Consider the following 27,843-nt stretch of genomic DNA (forward strand, 5'->3'; position numbering starts at 1 on the left):
AGAATATTTTGGCAATAACATTCTACATTATCTAAATGTCCTCTGCCGAGGTCAACTTGTCTTGTTAATTTGTCTTTTAGTAACAAGAAACAAGTCTACAAAATGGAGGAAAAAAAAACGCTACACATGTAGTGTTTATGAAATGATTGCAAAAGAAATAATGTTTTGCCAATGAATGCACGATTAATTTGGGCCAGTGTTTACTTCACACTGGCATCTTAGAGCAACACATTCGCATTAGTTGAACACTTTGGCAAAAAAAAAAAAAAAAAAAAAAACGTTTTTGTTGTTAAACTTCTCTAAAGCACATATAATGAGATGGAAATATCTTCTTAAAATATATTATAGCATTTCCTCTTACTTCATACACAAAAACATTGTACTGCATATATTAAATATATCCTGACTGCTTCTCTCATAATAAAAGATTAGATAACAGACAGAGGAAAAACTACTGGGGATGGTTCACTTTTCTCAAAAACACACAGATATGCCATATCCGAGAAAGAGAGTGTGTCCTCGATGATGGCGGCAGTGTGTAAAAATGTGTCTCTAGCTTACGTGATGTGAACTGCATGGATTGTCATTCTTTGTTTGGTACATCGTGAAGTTTTCCCCAAACTTTCACTCAGTCTCTTCTTAAAAAAAAACAAGCTATACTTAATAAAACATCAACTCTGTTAGAACATGAAACACATGAAAGCATAATACAACATAAAGCAGCACTCTAACACTCAGAGCCCCCATAGAAACAACAGTATAACACACAAAAAAAGAAGAAGAAAACTTGACTTTCTGAAAGAAAATAGGACAGAAGAGGCACTGTGGTATCACAAGCAGTGTTTAGGAGGTCACTTGACAGACAGCAGTCTGAATAAAGGCACATGTGACATACGCAGTCCTACAGAAGGCATAGTGGTGGCATACAGCAGTCTTCAGAAGGACGTTAACATGATATACAGCAGTCATTGAAAAGACAATGAGGATATTAACAGGTTCTCTGAGCTCCCTGGTTTCAGTTTGGTCCAGTTCATTCCAGTTCTAGGAGTATGAAAACACCCCTAAAATGACAAAAGTGCCTGCTCACACACATGTTGTAAAGCATATACATACACAAGAACTTCTAACACCCTAAAATGTTTAAGTGCACCTCAGAACAGTCATCGTTGCTAACGTATACTACAGTAGCTACACAAAAATGGAGTGTTATCTACAAAAATGCAGGGTTAAAACTACAAAAGAAAACACACAAAACTACAAAACTTGATGGACCATCTGCTGCGCTTCTATAGGAGGAAATAGGAGGGGGGTGAGAGTATCGCGCCATTAACCTGATTTTATTCTGCAACTCAAGGTCTGCAACTCAAGAACGTTAATAAACAACATGAACATAATTGGTTCAGCGGTAAGTGGGACAGTACTTCAGGTGTAATTTGTATTAATGGCACAAAAGCGGATATGAGGGAGCCTGTGCTCTCCTAATGATGCACATAAGACTTCACAGGACTGGATGCTGGGAATCACAGTAGCGGTCTGAAAAATAAAGGTTGGTCATCAACTAACACAACCAGTACAAATAAGCAGAACTAAGTCATCATAAATAATGCTGTATCTTCAACCCAGCTACTTTTTTGTCAGTCCAGTTTGTGCATTTAGAACATATTAAAAGGATAGTTTACACAAAAATGTAAATTCAGAAAATAATTGAAAATAATTTATTTGTGTCACTCCAAACGTGTACTTTCTTTTGTAGAACGCAAAATAGATGTTGGTAAACTAAAAGATTTGGTTACCATTGACTATATCTAAATCTTCTTTAGTGTTTCACCAAAGAAGTTGGCGCAGAAGTTATGCAGGTTTGGAAAGACGTGTCATTTAATTTTTGGGTGAACTATCCCTTTAACAGGAAACAAAAGTTATCCAGCGTACGGCTATACCCCGACTGAATGAAAAACTTCTCTTTTTCCAGTTTACCTTTTCTAGAACACACTGCCTCTGAGAATGTGAATGAAAACAGTGTTTGTCTATTTTCCAGTTTAGAGAAGATAACATCCTCTAGAAAACGAATACAACAACTTCAAACCAACTAAACAGTACAATCTTAAAATAATCTAAATATAAAAATGCAAAAGCGAATAAACAGTTAAGGCGGAAAAAACGAAAGCAGGTATTTGCATATAGACTCGAGTGCAGGAAACCCAGTGGACGGAAGATTCCGACGTCTTCGACACATTTTGCAAGCATGTTATAAACTCAAAAAACAGCATTTTCATGAAACACTTTCAATCTTCTACTTCTGTGGATGTTGAAGTTCCTGCTCAGCAGTTGTTTGTTCATTTGACAGTTTTTCTTCATAAAACAAAAGTAAATGCTCTAAAGCATACAGAGGCATTAAATACGTTCTTTTTAAAGTCCACAAATACTACAATGTTCCTTCTGTATTCTCGTGGCTGTGAATGAACAGGAGTGTGCGGCATCGGGAATGCTCTGGCTCACGATTCTCAGCTGGAGTGTGTGGGTTAAGACGGTGATATGTCAGTAGGTGTGCTTCTTATTTTGAATTACTTCATATGAACATATCACTTGGAGTCGGCCCACAGCTGTACTGGTGTTCGGCTAGTATACAAGACCTCTACAGAACGATAAAGTATGCAAATGAGCGTGCGAGAACAGTTGTCATTCATTCAGTCGTGTGATGGCTTTGGAAATCAGCAAGTGTTGTCGAACTGACAGACTGCTTCCTATTGATCTAAAGGGAAAATAGGTGAGGTTCTGGTCACATTGCAGGGTTTGAGTCCATAACTTAGAACACAAAAGTCTACCTGTCTTGGTAAGTTAATCAGTAGCATATAAAAGTGGTTTTGGTCTGGGTCATACGTCCGGATTAATAAATGTGGGCCAGAGGGGCTGATGAAGTTGTGAATAAATTTAGCTGAAATCTACATCCTTGCTGCCAGCATCTAAACTAAAGGCTTCCAGGGAGCTTCACACGAGTCAGAATGTGTTAGTTTTGTTGTATGTCAGTTTCACTCTGCGTGGTTCAATTAACCAGCAGACCTCATAGATGTGGCGTAAATGTCTGATGGCCTGTGGCGACGCGGTGTGTGTAATTGTAAGTCACTGTGATGGATGCTGAGGGTGTCTCAGTAGGTCTGGTACACATCGTGAATGGGCATCTGGAAGGTGGCAGCTGCAGGGAAGGCCTGAGGCACGTACCCAGCATACCCTCCATAGGTTGCGGCGGCTGCCACAGCAGCGTTCTTCTGCAGGGCCGCCAGTGTGGCGGTGTTGGCGTGGGCAGCGATAGGCATGTAACCAGCACCATACAGACTGGCAGCTGCAGCCGGAATCCTCTGCACATTATGAGCCATAGCGTAGACTGGAGTTATAGGGCGACCCTGTGAGATAAAGAAATAGACTGTTACACCATATCCTAACTAGACACCATAAAGCAACAACAAAATTAAACTGATTTGACAACAACCACGATGGCGGGTCTCTCGGTTTTTATTTGCACGTTGTCATGCTGGTGAGTGCTGCCTAGAACTGAAATCTCAATGGTACCAAACAGAACAGTGTATGTGAACGGAAGGGTTGTAATTCTGTGTTTACAGAGATTAAATTTTAGAGGAAGTGGAATTTATGATTACAGTTCAAAGAAATATACTGGTTTTCAAGTTACAAATTACACTTACTGAAGTTACAAACGTTTCTTTACATTTGAGTTCCAGTTCTGCGTTTTAACTCAAATATTTGCTACAGAAATTCAAATATCATGGTAGCAGTATCAGATGGATCTTAAAGTGTAAGAAAACACTAACGCTCCAGACTTGATCAAGACCCACATTGTTTTATATAATACGTTGTAATGTATGTTCTAATAATGTTTTCATTGCCTTTTGAAGTGCTATGCAACACCTTTTTTGCTTTCAGAGTGGACAAACAACTGAGCTCATGGTGTTAGAATTATGTGAGTGCTATAATAACTTTAAATTGTCCCATCTGCTCAGGTGCAGGTGAGTACCTGGAAAGGTGGTGGTGTGGAGACTGCAGGTATGACTGTTGCAGTGGCCGAGGCAGCTGTGGGGTCGTGCTGGAGGGCCAAAGGATTTATCAGGTGCTCCACTGGGTGCATCTTCCCTTCCTCCATTAACTTAGTTGCAGGGGCAGCAGAAAACACAGCAGGGTACTGGGCACCAAGGCCTGGAAGAGTCACTAAACATATACATACAATTAGAACGATGGCAAAAATGTGTACTTTACACAATAGCATATGTTGTATATCACCATGTAAAGTGTGTACCATATGTTAGATAACATGACATTTAAATGTGAAATGAGGCAGAATAGAAAATTAGGTAAGTGAAGGTAAAGTTCAAGAATGATAAAGGGTAAATGCAGGGAAAAGGGAAAGACTGAGACTTACACAACCTGTCCTCATTTACAACAAGTGTATGACTCAGCTTAAGATTAGCGACAAAAAACACACCCACACACAGCCACGTACACACTGTCTTTCACACACACACACACACACACACACACACACACACACACACACACACACACACACACATTGTTTCCATGTACAAAAACTCTTTTCATTGCCCATGTTAATTCAGACTTAGGATCGGTCGGTTTAAGTGACGTCAGAATACTCCAGTCAGGATTTTCACAGATCTCAGATCAGAACTCTGCAAGATCAGTCAGTTTCGACACAGAGCAGCTGATTAGTAAGAAAATAAAGTTATTAAGAACTTTGAACTCAATGCCCAAACAAAACCAAACACTCTCACAGCATTTTATTAGTGGTCTAGTTCGTGTTACGTTAATGTGTTTAATAACAGTCTGTTCAGATGACTGTACAATGTAATATTTAATTAGGAAGTATATACAATTTTGAGAGGTTTTTGAGAATTGTTTGAACATTGTCTATATAATTGAAAGAAAGAAATGCAATTAAAATCAAAAGCCTGCTTACTAGGGTAAGCAGGGACAGCAAAGATAGCTGTAATAAAGAAAGGAAGTTGGTGTTCCACTCCAGGCCAGTAGGGGCAGTAGATGATCTTTTTCTTTATGACAATTTTTATAATAACGCCAGTTTACTTGATTGCAATTTTTTGATGCAAGAATTGAATGTAAAACTAACTGGTGGTTCAATTTATGCAATATATAATATTAGGAAATTATATAATTATGTAATATTAGGAAATTTTGAGAAAAGATTCTGCCTCCACTGAATGGAGTAGAGCACAACTGAGTTAAATTATTTATATATGTTTAATTTTACACTGACTTGTGCCAGGCTTGATGCCCACTGGGTTCACAGCTGCCAGCTCTAGATTGGGCACGATCTCGTAAGGTTTGTCCGGCAATTTAGCCTTTCCTTCATGGTAGCGACTGTAAATGCCTCGGCCAGCTGAATAGCCACCAAGGTATGAGCCGCGGGGCCCTGGGCCCCTATTAACGGCCCCAGCACGGCCACGGCCTCTTACAGTACCTGCTTGAGATACAAATGAAAGGAGGTGCTGTTCAGGTACAGAACCTCAAGGAGCCACATACATATATACATTTATACAGTAGTCAACTTTTGAAGTGGCTCAAAACCTTTCCTCAAAGTGGTCCTAACAATTCCTGTTCTTGTCTTTTAGGACAACTTTGATTACTTTTTTGTTCCACTTATTCACTACTGTATATTAGGACTGGTAACCCCATTGCATGGGGTTAAGCAGACGATTGAAATAAAGTCCAAGTTAAATGTATTTGCTAAAAAGGTTTGCTAGCACTGATGACTCTGTGATGGAGATAGGGGTGTGGTACTCTTCAGAATTCTAATTCAAACTGCTGTCAGTGTGAACGCCTTTTGAGATATTTGTTGTTTCCCTCCATTCTTTGAGATGGGAGTGGTGGTGTTTGAGCAAAGTTGAATTTAAAAGTAAAGATAAAGTTCTGTTTTAATCAGACAGTAGATGACCAAATATGCCTCAGATTCAATACGCAATCACAATTCTTTGTTCAATTTGAAAGAGAAAAATGATCTCAGTTGTTACAAACCCAACCCAAAACCACAAGCATTTGTAATTGATGACTATGGGTTAGGAAATGTACTAATACCAGATCATTAGTTTCAGTATCATACATATTGAGGATCTCAGCTCTTCAGCCCTCAAAGTGCATGCCATCTAGTGGCCATACTAGAAATGTGATTGGCATATTTTAAAACAGCTGTTCTCAAATGGTTTTGTTTCTGGATTTTATATTAAATACCAAGTAGGATCCACAGTATCAAACCTATTTTTTTCACCAAATAAACATTTAAATTTACCATAACTAATATGCCAAAATGTTAACACGACAAGGCTGATTAGCAAAAGTGATTTTGGTTTCTATATTTATGTCCAACCAAACCATTTTTATCTTATTCACATTTTAAAGTACTCTACTGAGACAAAACATACTTGATGAAAGTACCCTTTTAGTTGTACGTAAGTTTAAAAAAGAACATTTGGCTTGGCTTTAGTATAACTGGTAATGAAATGCAATGGGCCTTGTGTAGCTCATGGCTTTTGATTTTCAGAATATTTAGCATGCCTTTTTTCACCAGTTGAGAACCACTGTTCTGGGTTAAAGAAGACATCATTTTAACATTGTAAAATTATCCCCTACATTTGTTTGTACAGATCAAGTCTGATTACGTGTGAATAAGTTTAACTGCATAATCCTCAATGTCATCAAGAAAAATTAATAGTTACCAATGTTTTTGGATAATTCTGATTCTATCAAATGGTTTTGCATTTCTAAGGACATAAAGTAGGATCTTTTTGTTTTCATTAAGAATCACAGTCTCCCCGCTGTTCATTTTGATCTTAGAGGGTAAAAAGAAAAAAAATGCAGTGTCCAACCTTTAATGAAGTAGTCTCGGTTGGGTCCAATGAGTGTGCTGTAGGGATAGCCGTAATAGGCGAGTGTATACGGGTCACACTGATACACGTAACTTTGTTGGCTGTTGTCAGTAGTTGTGGCAGGCGCCGATCCCTTCGATGCTTTCTGATAGCGGGTGTACTGCTCCTTATCCACAGGCTTGGCCAGGGTCACTTCGATGCGGGAACCTTCGATCTCTGTGCCGTTCAGGTTGTCCATTGCAACCACCGCATCTTCTCGACTGGCGAAGTGAACAAAGGCGTAGTCTCGGATTTTTTTGACGCGTTCCACACAGCCAGGGTTGAACTGGCTGAAGGTTTGGCGTAGAGTATCTTCACTGGTCTCTATCATCAGGTTGCGCACATACAGAATCTTCACTGTTTCCATCACGTCCTCGTCAACATCAATCTCAGGTTCTGCCCAGTCAACTGCAATCTGATGACCCCAGAGCTGTACACATAGAGAAAGAAATATACACACAACAGTTTCAAGTAAGATAGGTGTACTATTCAAAGAATATCACAGATAAAGAAATAGTTCTGCTAAAAAAAAATTATTCTTATTATTTAATTAGCCTCATGTCATTTTAAATCCCTATGTTGTTATATTTTTCTATAAAAATCTTCACTCAACTGTTTTTAATGCAACAATATTATATTTGTAAAGCAAAAAGCCCAAGTAAAAGTGACAAAAGCACTATAAGAGCAATCCAATCCAAATCTTTCAATGAATCAAGTTGTTAACTGCTGTGATGGGATCAGTGAAACAGTCAATCAGTGAACGACTGAGTCAGTGAACTCAGAACTGAATCAGTCCTATTTGTTATTAAACAAGCTCGGTTTACTAACAAACCGGTTTTGAATATAACCTTCTTGAAAGAAAGATTTGTTGACCAATCCGGTTCTGTAGTCTCAACTCACTCACTCAGTAAATGAGTGAGTCAATCAGCGAAGCAGTGAGTCATTGAACTAGAAATCATATCTTTTCCATTTGCTATTTAATCTGTCAGGCTTGCTTGCAAGAGAAAATATTATTCTTAAAGGATTTTTTTGTTCTTGATCCATTTCCCAAGGTTCAACTCACCGACTCACTGATTTGGTCCTAAGTTAACAGCTCAATGGATAAGAGAAATACTAGCGTAAGTGATCTATTCCTATTGTAAATTTACTTTTATAGTGCTTTTGTCCTTTTTGTAGTATTTTGAGATTTGTAGATTTGGTCTATGACTTCTGTTGTATGGGAAAATAGTTGTATGAAGAACTGTCCTTTTGTAAGTATGTAATAAAGTGAAAAGTTTCAGTGGTAAATGGTGTCAACCTGAATTCTCCCTGGCATAAGCTTTCTTCTGGCCATAGCAGCAGCACGGTGAGACTCATACTCTACGAAGGCAAAGCCACGATTCTTCATCTTATCCGCAGCACTCGCGTACACGATTACATCCAGCACCCCCTCTGTCACCTTGGAAACTTCCTCCAGGATCTCTTCGCGTTTCTTGGTTTTTGGGATTCCACCAATGAAGAGGCGGCAGTTATCTACACTAGAGCACACACCTAGCAACCTTCCTGGACGAATTTCGAAGTTATTGAGTTCACGAACTGCTCGTTTAGCCTCATGCTTCTGCGTGTACATGACGAACGCGTAACCGCGGTTCTTCCCATCAAAATCCATCATTAGGCGCATCTCGTAGATCCGTCCCACAGTCTCAAATACTGGCACCAGCTCGTCCTCGTAAACGTCACGTGGGATTTTACCCACAAAGATTTCACATCCACGTGGAGGGGAGGTGCCTTGCCATCCAGGTGGTGGCCCATATTTGCGTTGTCCATTTTCTTGCACCATACCATAGCCTGATCGCTCCATCAGGGACACAAGGGCAGCTTCATTGGGGGCCCCAGCCACTCCCTCTGGGATGGCGCTGTGATGCTGCGGATGCCCAGAGGAGGCCTTAGAAGAGGAGGAAGGGCTAGGGTTACTCATAGCAACGGCAGAGGCGGAGTCTTCTGCTGTCATTCTGAGAAAAGCATCCAATCAGGATTGGAGTCTAAAAGACAAAAAAAAAAAAAAAACACTACCTGGTCAGTATGATATATATATATATATATATATATATATATATATATATATATATATATATATATATATATATATATATATATATTAACTTTAGATGATAGTAAACGCAATCTAAAGGTACAAATGATGGAAATAAGCAACATTTTAATAGTATAATTTAATATTCAATTTCATCCAGCAACATTACTGATTAAATACGTTTATAGACAGACAGAAAGATAGATAGATAGATAGATCGATAGATAGATAAATAAAAAAATATATTAGTATAAATAAATAATTTAAGTCCTATTTTCTTTAAGACACAATGACAAAACGTAAATCCTCTTCTACACCTAAAGCTGCCTAATAAACCCCACTAAGCCGTGTCTGCATTCTCTAGCATGGAAAAAATCTCCAAAATTCTTAAATCCTACAGTCTAGGAATTTCCATAATCAGAACACAGATGCATGGAACAAAAGAAATCATGTTTGACATAAAGAAACCACAGTTTTGCAGGAAATGTGTGTGTTTTTTATTCTAGTTTTATTAATAAAACATTATACAGTATACATATATTCACTGTTTTGATGTTAGTTGGCTCAAGTAAGTAATTTAGCAGTTAGCCGGACCTTGATGCCTGCTTAGAAGGTAGTTAGGTTGCTTAGCAATGAAACCATGGTTGCACATGCAGAGCATGCTGACCCACACAAGCTTATCCTGGAGCACACAACTAAGTTCACATAACTCAAGCAGACACAAAAATAGCAAACACGGCTAAAAGAACAAAAGTAACAAGGTGTAAAAGTTATCAATTATTTTAGGAATTCAAGTTCAAACAAATGAACAGCTACAACACCCACCGTTGGTACCTGGTGTTTTCATGACGAGTCTGAGAGGCTCGCTGAAGGAGCATGTGACTGTGACGGTGAGGCTGGAATAACAGGCAACTCAGCAGTACTAAACCAAAGCTCTCTCACACACATCCACAAACACTTCCTCATTCACACGCTTACACACACATATACTGAAAATCAGTACATGTGTGGCTCAAGGCCAGGCTGAAACAGGAAGAAAAGCAGACTGACTAATCAAAAGCAATGAAGACCAGGCTGACCAACCAGTAAGAGATATTTCAATCATCTGTGGATGTTTCTACACACACCTATGCAAAAGTTTGTCAAAATTAAATTATAGTAAAAAAAAAGTTAAGAATTTGAATAACGGGCATTTACTACGACAAAAAAATTACTTCCTGTAAAATGAAGTAATGGTTGTCAAATTAAATTGGGGATAGTCTCTTGGTGGAAGTGGGGTCAGTGGAAGTGTACGAATGACAATGAGAGACGATTCAGCAGAATTCTGGAGGAAGGAGAGGTCGACAGAAAATGAACGAGGGATCTCTGCCAGAAACTGAACAACTAAATTGAGAAAAGAAAGTATCAGAAAAGAAACAAATGTGACTGAGCAAGAGGAGCAAAGGTGCCATTTTCATGAGATTAATTATGGCAAAAACGCAAATAATGTCTCCTATAGAGCTGTAAGGGGAAGTACAAAACCTAAGACAGGCAGTAGAAAAAAACGATCTCTGCACGTGTTTTTAAAAGGATTGACTTATTTTGACTTGACATCGCGTTCAAAATGTACGCCGTTCTTGCGCGAGATGCAACGAAAGGCTGTCTAAAGAGTCGGTAGAGCGTACATTAATACTCACGTTCAAAAATGGAAAAGCAGCAAAGCGGATAACAAAACTGTCTGCCGCTTCAAACGCTATAACCGAGAGCATCCAGCACGCGTTTCTGCGCTCAACATCTGGAATTCACAGAACGCGCGGGTTCCCATTTATTTCTCGAACGCAGCTGCTTACCTCGACCAGCTTCAAACGCAGAGCTCACGCATATCAGCTCGACCGCGAAAGATGTGGAAAGCAGGCTTTTTAGCTAAATTCCTTTTAGGGAGGTTTGTTTTGAGGCAGTTAAAAAAAATATATATATATATATTATCCAATCTCCCTTTGTGTTAATTAATTGTGTTTAATAAATATAATACATTATTAATCAATCACAATTGTTATTTTTATTAATGGAATAATAAACGTTATTGTAATAGCTAAATGTAATTAATAATGATTGACAGGTAATATTAAGGCAACTCACTGCAAAGACTTGAGAAGCATTTTTAGGCCCTAATCGTGTGTTTCTGGAAGTGAGAGGTTTTGTAAATTTCCTGGTTCCGTACAGATATACAGAAAACCGCAGGAAGTGAAAATCAGTGGCAAGACAGAGAAAATGCACGATCAAGAGGGTGGAAAAAGATTATTCATTTTCCAGCCAACATCAGGTTCCATATCTCATTGTACCTGCCTGGCAATGGTTGACCTTTATAAGTCTATGTGTGTGTGTACTTGGTGCAAGGAAACCTGAGGCAGCAGCAGGTGGATGATTAACCAACACAAATCACTAGCTACACACACACACACACACACACACACACACACACACACACACGCACACAAAGAGTGCAACTCATTTTAACAAAACAGAAAAACTCTCACAGAAACTTTCTTCTGAAAATCATTTTTTTCAAACAAAATGCACTTATTTACTTTTATGAAACATATTACATGTTCATTTCAACATCTGAGAAACTCAAACTTGTGTTAAGTGACTTATATGAGTTCCAATAAAAGATGATTACTTTACTTTACAGTTTTTAAGTCTCCATAGCTTAAAATGGTAGATTAAACCCATTTTGAGATAACATAACAGTATAGGCTATTTAACATGTATGTAGATTAAAGAACAATATTGTTAATGTTAGTTAGCTATTGAGAATGAGTCAGTGTTATAAAATGTAGCTGAATTTTTCCATACAGTCTTCCGAGAGAGTGTGTTCATTTGGACTGAAGTTATTAAATAAATAGCTTGTTACTAAATAACAAGTGATGAAAAATAAATTAGTTTTTTGGAATGAAGTGTGTTAATGAAAGAGGATCATTCTGGGAAAGTGTGAGATTTCGTTTGTGCGATCACAATGGTTTTATATTATCTAAGATACTGATTGACAGAAGTATCTGATCTTTGACTTCTGTAACACACGGGACAATATTTGACAATCAGCACATATAAACTCACACACACAGGTACACAGGGACGCACACAATGCTTTTGTATGCAGATAGATCAATTAGTCTCTTGGGTGAAACTCCTTCGATCTCAGTGAAAGACAAGAGTGAAACGTAGAGGGGTAGAACAATACACACGCTGGCCTCGCAGAGTACTGTACTGACAGCACACACACACACACACACACACACACACACACACACACACACCTGCTGTACAGAGCTGTGTCACTATGGCTTGGAAAATGGATCAGCGCTGACATTTTGCATGAAGGGGGGAAAGTGTGATGGAAATCATTTAGATTATATAAGATTTTCACAGGGTTTTTTTTTCTTACATGTAATAACCATACATGCATTTGGACTTCAGTATGAAAAGACTGTAGTATTGTGGCTTTGATGTGAATTAACAACAAGGTTATGAATTTGGCATGGTTGCAAAACACGGTACATCCTTAAAAAGTGCAAATATACAAACACAAAGATAGATACTGAAGAGACATTCGAGTCAGTGACGAATAAGTGTGGCCATGATAAAGTGAAAAAAAGTTTAAAAAAAAGTGCAGAGTAACATTTTTCTTACACCTAAAATTTGAGTGTACAAATAATTAATGACTTCCAAAAAAAAAAAAAAAAAACGTGAACTGAACTTGCTTTTATAAAAAGTGTTTTTCTTTAATAAAGAAATTTAATAAAGAAATATAATTTGCTGTTTTATATTGTATAATATATGTAATTTCCTGTTGTATGTATCCGGCATGTTGGTTGCAGCAAATAATGAAAAATGTTTTCACCTATAAAATAATAAAAGGTATGCAAAAAAAATAAAATTTACTTCAGGCCTAAACAAATCAAATGATTTTTTTAGTTAAGAAGATAACTAATAAACTCCTGTTGTGTGCGTTCTCCATTTTGTCACATGTTTAAATATTAATAACCAGTGTAGCAGTTTTTGTAACTATTGATTTTATATCCAATATGATTTTAACAAAATACTTTTTAATGCTATCAGCATTTTTTAAGGGATTAAAACATAGTTATCATAAAAGATGCAAGTTGCATTTTTATGTATTTTTGAATAAATTATCAGACGAACATCATTGACCCATTTTTTGTCTGTCTTTCTGTTTATGTGTAGATACTGGGCATCTCTTTAATCATGACAAGGTCTCTTTAAATAATATACACCCTATAGAGCAACCAAGAGAGCGAAGAAAAGCTCTGCCGGCCTGAGTGTCATTAAAGACTCTCAGGGGTAAAAGCTGGCTAAAAGACATGGGTGAGAGAGTGTTTGTGTGTTTTTTTTTTACTGTGTTTGAATCCTGGTGTGTCAGCAAGGTTTAGATTAACTGCTTTTACACTCAGCATCTAAACAAGGTGAGTCAAAGTTTGTTAGCATGGCCAACACATAATCTGGTTAAAGTTAATGTTTATTACTGAAGAGACTGTTTAAAAAAAAAAAAAAAAAAACATTCACATGATGAACCGAAAAGTGCAGAACCTTGTGTTCTTCTCAGTGACCAAGCAAAAACTCCGTAATTGTGTCCTATAATTATTAAACCTCATCTCTGACAAACGTTGACCTTTGTGACACTTCATAATCACTGTGCAGATCATTAACATTAAGTCTCTCTCAATGAGGCTCAACAATTCTTTTTAATTTAACACACTATCTATACTCTATACAGAATTTTTAGGTTGCCAATGATTTTAGCACTACTGAATAGCGATTTATATAGATGATATGATTTAATGATAGAGACAGAAAACAATCAAAGAGGGAACTACAACTTCTGTTAACCAGCCAAGCAGTTATAGTTATAGACCAAATGTTGGCCAAAACAAATATGTGAGCACAGACTAACTTTAGCAGACAAATCTTATTCTCACCGATTGTTCACTGGAAATATGTGCGCTTGATGTGATCTGAACAACTAAAGCATCTATTTGTCAACAACAAACGATGTGAATACTGCAAGTGACAGAACAAGTGACACTCATGTTTGAGTGAATCTCTTCAAAACTGTCAAGAACAAAAAGGAGATCTTTTCATGACTATGATGTAAAAAAGGCCTTTACTTAGTGTTGAGAAAGAACTATCAGAGTTACAAGCAAACTCAGTATTGAAGTGTCTGTACATGGTCCTATAAATACGCTATGTGCATTGCAGATGAACGCCTGGATCACAGGAGATGACTATGCGATATTACACAAAGAACACATTACAGTTTCTTAAAGCAAAACATTGGCGTCAATCAATGTCAGACAGGACAAGAGACGTGTGGAGAGTGTGACCATCACACCCACAACACCATTCTCAATTCCTGTATTCCTCAGTTTCAATTCTCTATTAAAACAGGCTACAGTAAAACATTTATTTAGCCATTCATGTTAAGCACACATAATCATTTTGCTCTAAACTAGAAAAAACTAGATAAAAACATGCGTTTTGTAGTAGTATTATGCTATTTTAGTAGTATTATACACTTATTATACATTATTAACATTTTGAATTAGTTTTTAGTTTTTGTTTTGTAATGTAGTTTTTTTTATATCCCTATTCAGATTTAATTTATTGTCATTTATTTATTCAGTTTTAAATATGTTACTACTTCTATATTGCAGTTAGTTACAAAGGTAACATTTCTAATTTTTTCTTTTAAAAGTGTTTTTAAATAATTGTTTTCTTTTTATCAAATATTTATGCTTTATTCAATCAATGAAAACAATGTTTATCAGTGTTTAACAATGTTTAGTTTTAGTTAACACTGTTAAACCTATTTTATTATATTTTATTATTAATGAACCTTTACTAAATAGGGTACATTTCTAGTTTTTATTAAAAAAAAAAAATTACCTAATATTTATGTTTCATTTCAGTCATTTGAGATATTTACATTTCACTAGTCTCAATAAACGCTGCTAATAGTAACAAAACAGGAAAAAGGAAAAATTAAAAATGATAAAATTTAAGTGTACACAGTACGCACACAATTAAACACAACATCATATATTAAGCATTTTTGCACACACACACACACACACACACAAAAGTGGACAAATCACAAATACACACACATCTCGTAACCTAAAGCACTTCAATTCTTTTTACAATAGTAACTGCACTGCACATATTATTGGGATGAACCACAAATGCTGATGACATCTTGAGGTTTCTTATCTTTCAGTCTGAACTCTTCACTCCTGAAGTTAATCTACTTACTGCAACACAATGTGACGAGGCCTGATCAAACACACAGCTGATGATCTGCTCAAAAATGCCTCGAGTAAGCACATCACTGATGTCTCATCACTTTCTCCTGATGTTTTTTTGGTGAGAAATCTGCACATGGATAATCAAGATATCTGCCACTGACTGGAGAAATACAGGAACCTTTCTGATAACAGTAACACGCGCAGGTCTGGGCCCACCCTAACAGCAAACACAAGGCTGAAGAAGTCGAGTCCAAAGACCAACAACCAACACAGCGAACTGTGACGCACAATCATTTTACTCTATTTTACGCTCACTTGCATAAACACACAATGCTTCTAGTCAAACTACCTAGGATGCTATTTAAATTCAAACGCCACATTTGGATTTCAACATCCTTACCATAGAGCAAACTAACGTATCGTTTTCATTTGTTCATTTCACGAGTTCCCCTGAAGGTCATAAAAGGTCATTACAACATTGCCACTCGAAAAGAACACGCGAGTAAACGCCAATCATTTAAAGAAAGCCTAAATAAGCAGAAAACACTTGAAAATCCCTGCAGTCACAGTCACACAACAAAGAAACACACGTTACCTGTCTTTTCGGGTGAATGAGTGTGTGTCCGAGTGGCAGTGTAGCTGGTGTGTGTTTCGCTCACACAGTCACACACACAAACACACTCGGGCCTTCTGTCTGTCTGGCGTCGGCGGCTACCCTCTTCTGTCTGTCGGTCAATCTCTCGGCCTCACACACACACACACAGTCTGTGGGGTAGAGAAGCAGAGTGTGTGATTGGAGGTGCAGTTGGTAAAAGAGTGTTTACTCAGTGCATGTGAGGGGTGGGGCAGAGCAAAGGTGCCCCCTCCTACACCTCTCTCATATCTCTCATTTCTTTCTTTCTTTCTTTCTTCCTTTTCCTTGTCACACCCAAGACTTCTCTGCCATTTTTCTGGGAGCAAACGAGACGTCTGTGCGGGAGCGTGACTGTGTGCGCTGAGCTGTGAATGAGGTTGTCCATTGACTGAGCGAAAGTTCATTAAGGTGGCAACTGACTTAAAACTATTCGGTCTAACCCGAAATCAATTTCCTGAATTCCTGCATTTAAAAACATTCAAGACAAAGAGTTTGAAGCTCAGCAGTCCTCGTGCACATTCAGACCTGGAAAGGCCTGTGAAATCTTCTCATTCCTGTTCCTAAGAAACAGGTACTCACACGTTATAGTGTGTTTTATGTTGCTTTAGTTACTTTGATAAGGTGGAAATCATTGATTCGCAGAAGGGATTGTGAGCTGGAGAGAAACAGTACACAGAAACTGAGACAAACAAAACTGGTAATATATATATATATATATTTTATAGTCAATATTTTTCCTCATTAAAATATTTTACAAATGAAGAAATAAATATTTTTTTTGAAATGCTTTAAATTCCATTAGATAAATCTAGTAATGTTTAGTAGCTTTTTTGAGATCACATGACAATTATAGTCTGGAAACACTGACACTGCGATGTAGCAGACAGAGGAATATATGTGTAACAGGGGAAAATGTATATACAGGTATGTGTGTGTGTGTGTGTGTGTGTGTGTATATATATATATTTGAAAACAATAAACTGTGTTTTTTAAGCACTAAATCTGATTTCTGAAGGACCATGTGGCCCCTGAGAGTATTACTGTATTTTTAATATAAGAGAAAGCAATTCCCACTAACACTATTAAATTATGCTAAAAGGCAACACTTTCCTTTATAGCACACATATTGGTTTAAAAACAAAGTTCACAGACATGTTATTCATCAACTACCTGATTATATGTTTCTGCAGAGTCAGAAAGATGTCATATGATGATGGTCACTTGTTACACATTTAGCTGTAACTACTTAACATGGGGGTGGAATGAGGGAGGGCAGTGAGAGAAGAGCGATGGGGGACATGCATAAACAGGAAATGATGGGGCACTTAAGAGGCAAAACAATTTTTGTTTGAGGCGGTTGGCTGATCAGAAGAATCCCTAGTAGCCACACAAAATAAACACACACACTCTCTCACACACACACACACACACACCCACACACACAAAGGGGTGCCAAACCAGTTAGATGGATCCCTCAACTATCTACAACAGTCCTGTGTTCACAATGCTAGTGTACACACAAAGAAACATTTCCGAAGTTTATCACCCATTTGCTTAAAACGCAGCCTTGAGATGTGAAATAGCACCATCGGATATTATCTTTTAAGTCATTAGCAACATTATAAAACCTGGGCACATGATGCATTGTGGGTAGGCCATAAAGCAGGGTTAGGCTGTGTAGAGAGTCAACATACTTTGAGAGGGTGCAAAGTCTGCATTTATAACCTAATCAATGTCCACTATACACATCTAACACCTTGCTCTTTATCGAGTTCAAGTTCGTCTTCTGTACTTCCTCAAGTGTGTTGGTTACAGAAAAGAGGGACAAAGCTAGATAAACAAGACTGAAACTCATTAAATATATCTTCAAGGCACAGTTGGTAGAAGATGTGTGTGTTTGGGGGGGATAAAGATAGATTGTGAAAGTATGTTTTAGTTTTGCACATGTTGCGTCACACATTGCTGGTAAAGGTAACTGGAAAATCAGGTTTAACTCAAACTTCAACACTGTACGAATACATGAATAGAATAAAGACACACAAGAAAACGCAAACAGACATGCAGGCTTTCTATGCTAGTAATACATCTGACCTACAGTAGATCTCTTAGTCAAGGTCATATGATGGTGACTGCTTAAGAGCTTTAAATAACTCCAGATGCGGAAGAGCCATATCAAAGTGTAATACATACAGGGTGATTTTAAAACAATGGGATTTGAAGCCTAATTGGTCAAATTATTTAGCATAGTACTATTTTGGACCAACAGAGAATCAAAAATTAGAGCTTTAAAGAACACAGATAAAATATTTAACTATTTAAAGTATTATAGCAAGTATTGAAGGGAAAAGCATTTTGCAAGTTGCACAAGTTATATAATCAATCACCTTTTTCAGGTAACTAGTGAAGTAATGCTTTCAAATTTACAACAAAGGGAAGAAACTGGGAGCGAGGTGCAGAGGCTGAGGCACTTCCTTCAGCCTGAGGTTTATTCATTTCACTTTTGGTATGAAAGTGCCCTTACAGTTGCCAAAAAGTACTTTTGTTTGTTTGGTTTTTTATTAAAAAGAAACAAGCAAACCTAGCCCAGCTCACCAGAAGTAACACAAAAGTAATATAATGTATTATTTACTTTAAGTTTCATGGAGTAACACAATATCACGCGCTATAACATATTACCATATTATAATGCATTACTTTTAAATGTGAAAAATAAAAATAAAAAGTGAAAAATATATATAACTAAATAAGTTGTGGCATTAGGTAGAGAAGATATATATTTCCAAAATAACAAACAAACAAAAAAAAACATAAGCCCTAGGAGTATCATGCTGAAGCCATTTGTCAGACATTTCACATTCTGTTCAGGTAAATGATACTCAACATTGTTTGACTTGAGGATCACCATGCATTCACAAAAAGACTTTCATGTTTGAAACACAAAACCAAGATAATGAAACGTGAGATTTCTGTTCCTAAATTTAAGATTTATTCTGCCAAAATTTGACACTATCCTGAAATGAGTCAATATGAATCAAGTATCTTAATCCAAGTCTTCCAAATAGACATGATCTCTTTAAATGATGATAGATATACAGATATAATAAAGAACAGATATAATATAGGCATTATTTACATGCATATTTAAACATTGATCAATACATAAAGGACATGAGAAACTAAATTTTAACTATACTCACTTGACATACAACAGCAAATCTTCACATCAAGCAAGCACATCTGACCTTCCATTGATCAATGTTAATATGTGAATAATTCATAATAATTAATTTAATTAAATCTGTTAATCATATAATGCAAACACGTCACTTCGGAAGACTTGCACTGAGATCTGACTCATATGGATTACATTTAAAATATATTAGGTGTAAAGCCAATAGGGTAAAATTTTAGTTTAGGGTCTCTTACCTAGTTGCTTACTTTAATGCGTATTGCTAGAATATTAGCCATTTATTAGTAGTAATTCAGCACATATTAATGCCTTATTCTACATAACCGTATTATACATCCTTAATTCTACCCAATACATAAACCTAACAACTACCTTACTAACTATTAATTAAGCAAATTAGGAACTTATTGAGGGAAAAGTCATCTAAAGCATCTTTTCTGCATGATCTCTAAAACCCAATACCTAAACCTAACAACTGCCTTGCTAACACTTAATATGCAGAAGAATTGGACCTTAATATAAAGTATGACCAAATACTCAAATTCAACTGTAAAAACAAATTACATCTGGCCAAGTTGTATAATATTTTTAACCTTTGCACGTTGTTTAAAGGGTCACATGAAACTATTTATGTAAAACAATGATGCAATATACTTTTAACATTAAGAGAAAAGCGGCTGGTTTTTTGTACTACTTTGTTTTTCTGGTTGAAAAACCAACTTTGAAGGTCTTACGGGAAGGACAGGGTGTACTTGGAAACATGTGTCCGAGTCTTCAGTATCAGTGCAAGAAGGATGAGATGTTTCAAATAGTTACACTTAAAAGAAGACAAACTGCAAGTTTCACACATGCACAGACTATACCAGACGTACATACTATATAACAATATTTACACACCAGTTCGGATTTTGCCCTGTTTGTTGGGTTCAGTGAACGGGGCCTATTATTACTCCATACAACAAAGAAAAGAAGAAAGGGGAGAGAGAGAAGAGTGTAATGAAGCGGCATAAAAGCATTAGCAAGACAGAGAGAAATTGAGCGACTTGATTCAGACATGCAGAACTTGTGTCACTAAGGAGACTAGTGTGTGTGTGTGTGTGTGTGGCACACGGTGGGATATCCCAAATTAAGCCTTTGGTCTAAAAGAGCTCCACCCCTAAGAAGTCACTATTAATCAAAGTACCTGGAGGAGAACCATGCTGAACACACACACACACACACATACAGCTCTTCTAGTCTGTCTATAGAGACAGTGTAAGAATGCATTCATTGTGAAGTGCAGGTATTTGGTGTGTGTAAGGGAGAGAGATGGGAAGAAAAGCAGAAGGGAGAGAGAGGAGATCCTGTTTCACTCACTCACACACACACACATACACTTGTCCAGATGTCTGTCAGGGTTAAAGTCATGCTGAGGAGGTCACATGATCAGTCATATGACTTTAAGAACACAGAAAGAGAGGTGACCTGTCTTGCTCTCTCGCCGTTTCCATCTTTATATCTAATAGTATGTCTGCAAAAAAAGTCAAGGAAGGCTGACTGAAGTGCTGAAGGTGGATGAATAAGAAATGTGCGTTTCCCACAAAGAGGAAACAAAACTACTGAGTCAATAAAGGATGTAGAATTGAGAAATGTCGCTAAACTGTACAATTGTATTCAATTTAAAGTTTGTGGGGATTATGATTTTTTTTTAAGAAAATTTAGAGAATGGAACTTGAATATATAGCAAGAAAAATAAAGTATGTATATTTATTTATTTATATATACTATATACAGACATTATATATATTTCTGCTTTTTTCCTGACATTAAGGGATGAAAAAAATGCCATGATTCATTAAATATAGTATTTTTATAATAAAATCTTTTATTTTATGTCATTAAATGGAAGGAAGAATTTTTTTAATGCACCACTATAAAAATAAACAGTAATACAATTATAGAAACTTATTTATGAACTTTTAAACATTATATTAAAATATTTGCGTGATTATGGCAAAAGAAAATATTTTCATGAATAATTGAATGCTACATTAAAATGTATCATGAAAATTATTATACAGAGACATTTTATAAATGATGACACATCCTAACATTAAGTCAAAATAGGAAATCACTTTTTTGACACAGAATGATTAGAAATGATTAGAAAACAAACACAGCAACTTTAAATTGATTTTTGCTCAATTAAATTAATTACATGAATTAAAACAGAAAGTTTAAACTGATTCAGAGAAACTAACTGAACTCAGCAATTCTAACAGCATTTCTGCTTGTGAAGAAACACAAGCAAGGCATCTCTGTCTCAACGTTTACACTCACAATTCAAGACAAAAATGATTGTCTTTAAATAAAATAAAATAAAATGAAAATTCCAATCATTTTAATATTTAATGAAACTGAAAGGCATATACATTTTAAAAACACACATTCACCTGAATATGGTACTTTCTGAGAATCAGATAAGCAGCTGAATGGAGGCAGAGAGAACTGGTTTAAGTCAGAACCATGGCCAATCAGATTTCCAACACACACACACACACACACACACAAGTGTATGCACTACTGGGCCCCTAAAGGTCTGTCACCAAATAAACATGCCTACACATTTAACAGATGCCGTATTTAGAGTAACAACAGAGAGTCACATGACCACCGAGACAAGCACACACACAGAGACAGGTTGCCTTTCATTGTACTTCGCCTCGGTGATAATTCTTCTCAAGTTCTCATTTAATATCTTTTAAACTACATCCCCCACAATGCAAAGTCATAGTGTGTGGACTCTCAAGACCCCTGACCTCTTTACCCCCTACTGAAGTAACCCATTCATAGGCACTCACAAACACACACAGAACCGTCTAGATTACTTTTTTTTTTTTGTATAAACATATTAGAATTACTACTACAGTGACTGACTAATGCAACTATTAGAAAATATTTAGTGATTTTAAAAGAAAAAAAAGGTTTCTTTCCAATTGAAAAAAATTCATTGCTCTCCCCCAAAAGGGAGGTTTTGTACAATTTAGCTCAGTTCTGCAGACAAAATTATACCTCAGGTACAGCTAAGTAAACACACCCACCCACACATACATTTACCTAGTTATCTAGCCATTCTTCTTACATAAAGTTAATTATAATAGCAACAAACTAGCCTTAACCCTAAAGGATAGATTTGTTTGTGACATACAATATGACATACGAGTCATTTTTACCTTTAGTGAGGTAAAGTGAGGAGAAGTAGCTGCTTTTTGGAGACAACATCACATTAAAGTTGTGGCTGAAGCACTTCCCTATTACGGGTTTTAAGACTTAACTTCCATATAGAAAAACAAGATTCTACAGCTCTAGAAACAATTATTTGCTTATGACACAGTGATTAATCTGTAAAGTGAAGTGTGTGTCTTGTCCGTTCATGTTGTGCCATTCCCCTTTAAAAAAAAAAAAGTACACGTCTACACTCATTACACTAAGCATGCAAACTCTAGAATGGGCCTTTAGATCTTTTTTATTCGTTGTTGTTTTTTTTTTTTTGTTAGATCGAGCCATCTCATTGTCAGAAACCTGATTCTTTCACACACACTAAATTATAGCACACCCCCTGAGTGCAGTTACACAACACACACACACACACAAAAGACCCGCAGAGCAACTTTCAACACAGTTTTCGCAACACAAGGACATTCTAACCGTAAGATGGAAAAAAGAAAGAAAAAGGGAGGGAGGGAGGGAGGGAGGGAAAGGGAGAGATGTCAATTTAACTCTATGAAAATAAATAAGGTCAGAGGGGAGAACGTGATCGCTGGACCATCTGTGAGAAGATGACACACAGAGAACAAGGAAGGAAAACTGACAAAACATGAGACGCCGAAGGAGAGGATCACTAAAAGACATGTATGTAAACTTACCTGCGCTTTTAGTAGCTGTCAAAGAGAGTCGGTGTGTTGCATTAATCAAAGTCACAGCAGGTGAGTCACATTCATCCCTGTTTCTCTGTATTTCACCCGTTAGCGTGTCTCTTCTCACAGGTCTTGACAGTCCAGAGTGATGAAAAAACTGTAAGTTTCTCTTCTTTTTCTCTTTTGGTTTCTGTCTCCAAACTGTTTCACTTCCCTCGTCCCTGCTGTTCGTTCCCCTGCTTGTCTCCTTCACTGGCAAGGAGGAGGAGGAGAAGGAGGGAGGGAAAACGAGGGAGACCGGGCGGAGAAAGAGAGAGAGAGAGAGAGAGAGAGAGAGAGAGAGAGAGAGAGAGAGAGAGAGAGAGAGAGAGAGAGAGAGAGAGAGAGAGAGGGAGTAATTAGCGCTAGTCTCTGTACCTGCCTCTCACTGACATAATCTTCACATTCCTCTGCTGTGAGGAAGAAAAAAATCTGTAGGAATACTGAACCAGTCTATAATGCCAAAGGTCAAAAACACTTTTTTTCAAAGCTATGTATATATAAAGAATATAAAATCTCCAGAAACTGGTCAAATGAAAGAGTGCGTGTGCGTGCGTGTCAGTCTGTGTCTACAGCAGTTAGTACCGGGAAATGTTTTGTCTCACATCTTTCTCACTGGGCTGGTCCGAGCAACCTGTTCCTCTCTGTGTGTGTGTGTGTGTGTGTGTGTACACCTCAGAAACTCACCAAACCAGAATGCTTCCAGCCTCTCGGATTGGAAATGCTATCCTCCCTCAACCTGGAGACAGGCCAGAGCAGCATTCCACACACACACACACACACACACACACCTTACACATATCAGAGCTCACCATCCCATTTGATTTCTCAGATTTACGCAAAAAAGGCCTCAAAGCGGCACAAAGATGAACAGACAATGTTTTTCTCAGAGACCTCTGGGAATGTTTGAATGAAACTGAAAAAAAAAAAAAAAAATCTCCAAAATAACCATTTCACCCAGTTGTGTATGTGTATGTATATCAAATTAAAAGAATATTGAAACTATGTCATGTATGCAAAATAAATTTATCAGTAAACAACACTAATCCAAAAAAATGTTACAAATTAATGAAATTCTCCTATCTCATCATAACACTTTATTTTAATGTGAAACAGTTGAACTTACTAAAGTAAAAACTGTTAATTATGCATAATTAAAACTGTATAATGTAAAGTCAAACAATAAACGTAGCCCTATGATATAATGAGTACATGCAGTTAATTGATATTATGTAGTACTTATTTGTGTAATTACACTGTAACAACATACCAATAAAGTGTAACCAATTTAGTTGACCGAAACTTTTTCAATAAAATGCAATAAAAACATTGGTTTTAAATTTGTGAAACATGGAAACATTCTTCAAAATATCTTTCACAGAGGAGAGTTAATCATACACTGTAAGTAATGTAAATATATATTGTAAATATTGGAGTACATTTTATCAAGAAAATACTATTTCGGTCTCTCTACAAAATATCAGAATATATTTTATGCATTAATTATTTGTAAAAAAATTACTAGCAATTCTTTTTGTGTGTGTGTGTGTGTGTGTGTGTGTGTACAGGATTGTAATCCCATGAGAATATTATTTTTTTGTGTGTGTAAACTACCCCTTTTAATATCATTCACTAATAAGCGCCATTGTTTTCCCAGGCAAACAAATAGTTCATCCAATAACCAGACACTGATTAGAATGGCTGACTAAACTATTGATTTCTTGACTTGGCTGGAAACAAAAAATAAATGAACCAACCCCCATGTGTGAAATACAAGTCTCTGAGAAGAGTTCTATTTATTCTCACACACAGAAACGCCTTTCATACAATCAATGCATTCAACACACCTTCTTCTCTCTCAATAGACAGACAATGCAGAGAGAAAACAAGAGACAGAGAAAGAGATCGGAAACACTTCCTCAATGTTGGATATGACAAAGGCTCGCAGGTGAATTTCACATAGGCAAAAGCAGTAGGAGTGGACAAAATTACATTCCTCATCTCTGGTTGCAGAGTCACTGGGCACTACGGTGACACAGCAAAATGAACACGTAACAGACCAGGAACTTCCGCACACTTCCATACAGCCTATTATATTGGACTTTTACTTCACATGAATGTGAAGATGAAGTTGCATTACAAAAATGAATGAATGCAACCAAACGGTAATCTGGAGGGAGGTGTGCATAATGTAACTGAGCCAAACTGATAAGTACTAGAAATTCATAGAACCACTTCTGAACAGAAAGACAGGTGACGAGAGAGAGAACATGTGGTAGGGTCAGTATGTTTTAATGAGCAGTTTTTGTTCTGTTACTGGGTGGATTTAAGACTCTGACCATTAGAATGTTAATCTGTTTAAAGCCAATCACACTCTTGCCTGAAGAGGGGGAGTACAATCACACACTTTCTCCCTCACACACACATACACATTCATTAGCATTTAGCCCAAAAACATACACACAATAGGTCATTTGCAGACCCAAAACATACATACACCACCCCCTCAACCCAAAACACATACACACACCCAAAAGAAATATTTATTGCTTTGAGTCAATGCAATTTTCATTTAAGTTTCATTTACTCTAAAGTTAGTGGTTTAATGGTTTAATAAAGTCTTTAGCTCATCAAGGTTGCACTTATGTTAACAAAAATACAGTGCAAACAGTAAAATGTCATTACATCTGTTTTTTTGTTTTAATACATTTTTTTAATGTTGTTGTTTTTTATTGCAGTTTAATTTCCTCTGATAGCAAAGCTAAATTCTGAACAGAAATTACTCCAACGTGCTGCTTTGGTGTTAGTTAAACATTAGTTTTTAAATTATGGACACTGTTATTATTATTAAAATGTATTTTAAAATGTAACAAATGTCTTTACCATCATTTTTGATTACTGCGTCTTTAAGTATTAATTACTTTCAAATTAAAAAGTGTTGAAAGTTAGGAAAAAAACACCATAAAAGTTCCTTTTAATAAAAAATTAAAAGAGACAGTTGTGTAATCATTTTGTATTTATTTAGTTACTTATTGAGTATAGGAATAATATATATATTTTTTTTAAAATAGGAAGAAAATTGAGACTAATTATTATCGCTTCCTACTTATTATAATTGAGAAGAAAAACAGACATTCAGGTATTTGGATCTTAGAAATATTGAATAGTGTCTGTTAAATGTATACGTGTTAACATCTTTAACTTTTTCATCATTGTGCAGTTCAATGCACATAAAAGTTTAACTTGATTCCAGAGATTGGGGATGTGGACATCAGCTCTTCATTTACCACAATCATTCTCACTTAAAAAAAGATGAACAAAATAGCAAAGAGTATATTTTGACTGTATGTGAGTGACCTTGTCCTCTGGCTGCACTTCTGAACTGTTATCAAAGCTGATCCCTCTTTGTCTCAGCCTTGGACAAATCTCATACATATAACTCTATACTCTCATATCCCGAGACAGGCTTACTAAAAAAGTAAACTCACAGGTAAACTCGTACTAAAATAGTCGGAACGTCATCTGCAGTAGGCTGCATCTGAAAAGTAAACACGTAATGTAACCGGAAGTACTGTATCTAAAAACTTGTAGTAAAATATTTTAATGTAATCGGCAATGCGATCTAAACAGCAATCTAATGAGTAAAACGGACAATCTTAAAATTCTATCATGAAATAAGGCAATTAATGCAGTTCTGTTCATTAGAATACATGGTGTGTAAAGGGATATTTGTGTTGTGTGTGTGTAAGGGGGATTGTGGGATGAAAGCAGGGCGCGCGTGCTTAAACCTCTGTGCTGTTAGAACAATCGTTCTCCTCTCCATCTCGACCCGCTTTTCAGATTAAGTTTATTGCACAAATTCCACATCAGCTTACAGCACAACGTCCGATCTAACGTCTTCAAAACACGCTCCTTCTAAACCAAGTTTAAATTAGAACCCCGTACAGACAAACCCAAACCGACATCCGAAACTAAAACCATTTTGCGTTTTTTTTCCGATGCGTTCGCGTTTATCTTCGAGGACATAAGTAGATTTTTGTCAAATTTGGCAAAGTTCTGGAGATATCTTTCAGTGACTGCGTCCCCGGAGGATAGTTAGAATGTTCCTAAAGTTAAAAAGACACAAAGAGGCATAGTGTGAGAGGGTTTGATTCCAGTAAATTGTCCTGTTTTGTGTGTAAATGAGTGCTCGGGCCCAGCTGACACAACACTGAACATTCTGAGATAACACAAGCCTTCTCTTCTTCCTCCATTCACTTTCACAAAGCCATCTAGTGGTGTAAAAAGCTACTGGCTTTTCAAGTTTTAGTTATCGAGTTCAAAAGTTTCTCCATAATGACCTAAATAACATGAACAGTCTTTGTGCAGATGTTTTTCTTCTCAAACACTACCTCTGCATGGACACTTACAGTGAAGCTTTAAACATGGTTGGGAATACACAAAAAAAAGCACCATTTAAAAGGATAAATCAGGTCCAGATTTCTACTCTCTCATCATTTACCCACCCTCGTGTCATTCCAAACATGTTTGACTTTCTTTAAAAAACTTTGTGTGTTTATTTATTGTCAATAAGTCGATGGTAACATCTTTTATAAACTAAAATCTTTTGATATTCTATTCTGCATTCTAAATCTCAAATTAGATTAAAAAAAATATATATATAAAATATATATATATATATATATATATATATATAATATTTTTTTTATTATTTATTTATTTAGTTAGTTCATTTGAATATTAGCATAGGAAAACAAGGTGCCACATTAA

At 36.5% G+C, this 27,843-nt stretch overlaps 1 protein-coding gene across 5 annotated transcripts; it reads right to left on the reverse strand.

Moving 5' to 3' along the window:
* Positions 1–244: 244 nt before the first annotated feature.
* On the reverse strand, positions 245–23,327 carry rbm47 (RNA binding motif protein 47). Of its 5 annotated transcripts, none has more exons than XM_043235512.1 (7): positions 23,044–23,327; positions 15,910–16,079; positions 8,239–8,962; positions 6,903–7,371; positions 5,297–5,500; positions 4,025–4,215; positions 245–3,398 (listed from the first exon to the last, which is right to left on the reverse strand). In XM_043235512.1, the coding sequence occupies exons 3-7, from the start codon at positions 8,929–8,931 to the stop codon at positions 3,144–3,146; spliced, it is 1,812 nt and encodes a 603-aa protein (XP_043091447.1). In that variant the 5' UTR covers positions 8,932–8,962; positions 15,910–16,079; positions 23,044–23,327; the 3' UTR covers positions 245–3,143. The 5 variants fall into 5 exon arrangements, with proteins under 5 accessions (XP_043091447.1, XP_043091420.1, XP_043091455.1 ...); XM_043235485.1 differs by having other exon boundaries at positions 5,297–5,503; positions 23,044–23,325; XM_043235520.1 differs by lacking the exon at positions 5,297–5,500.
* Between the last annotated feature and the right edge of the window lie 4,516 nt (positions 23,328–27,843).

This window comes from Puntigrus tetrazona, chromosome 1 (genome assembly GCF_018831695.1).
Source record: "Puntigrus tetrazona isolate hp1 chromosome 1, ASM1883169v1, whole genome shotgun sequence".
Lineage (NCBI taxonomy): Eukaryota > Metazoa > Chordata > Actinopteri > Cypriniformes > Cyprinidae > Puntigrus > Puntigrus tetrazona.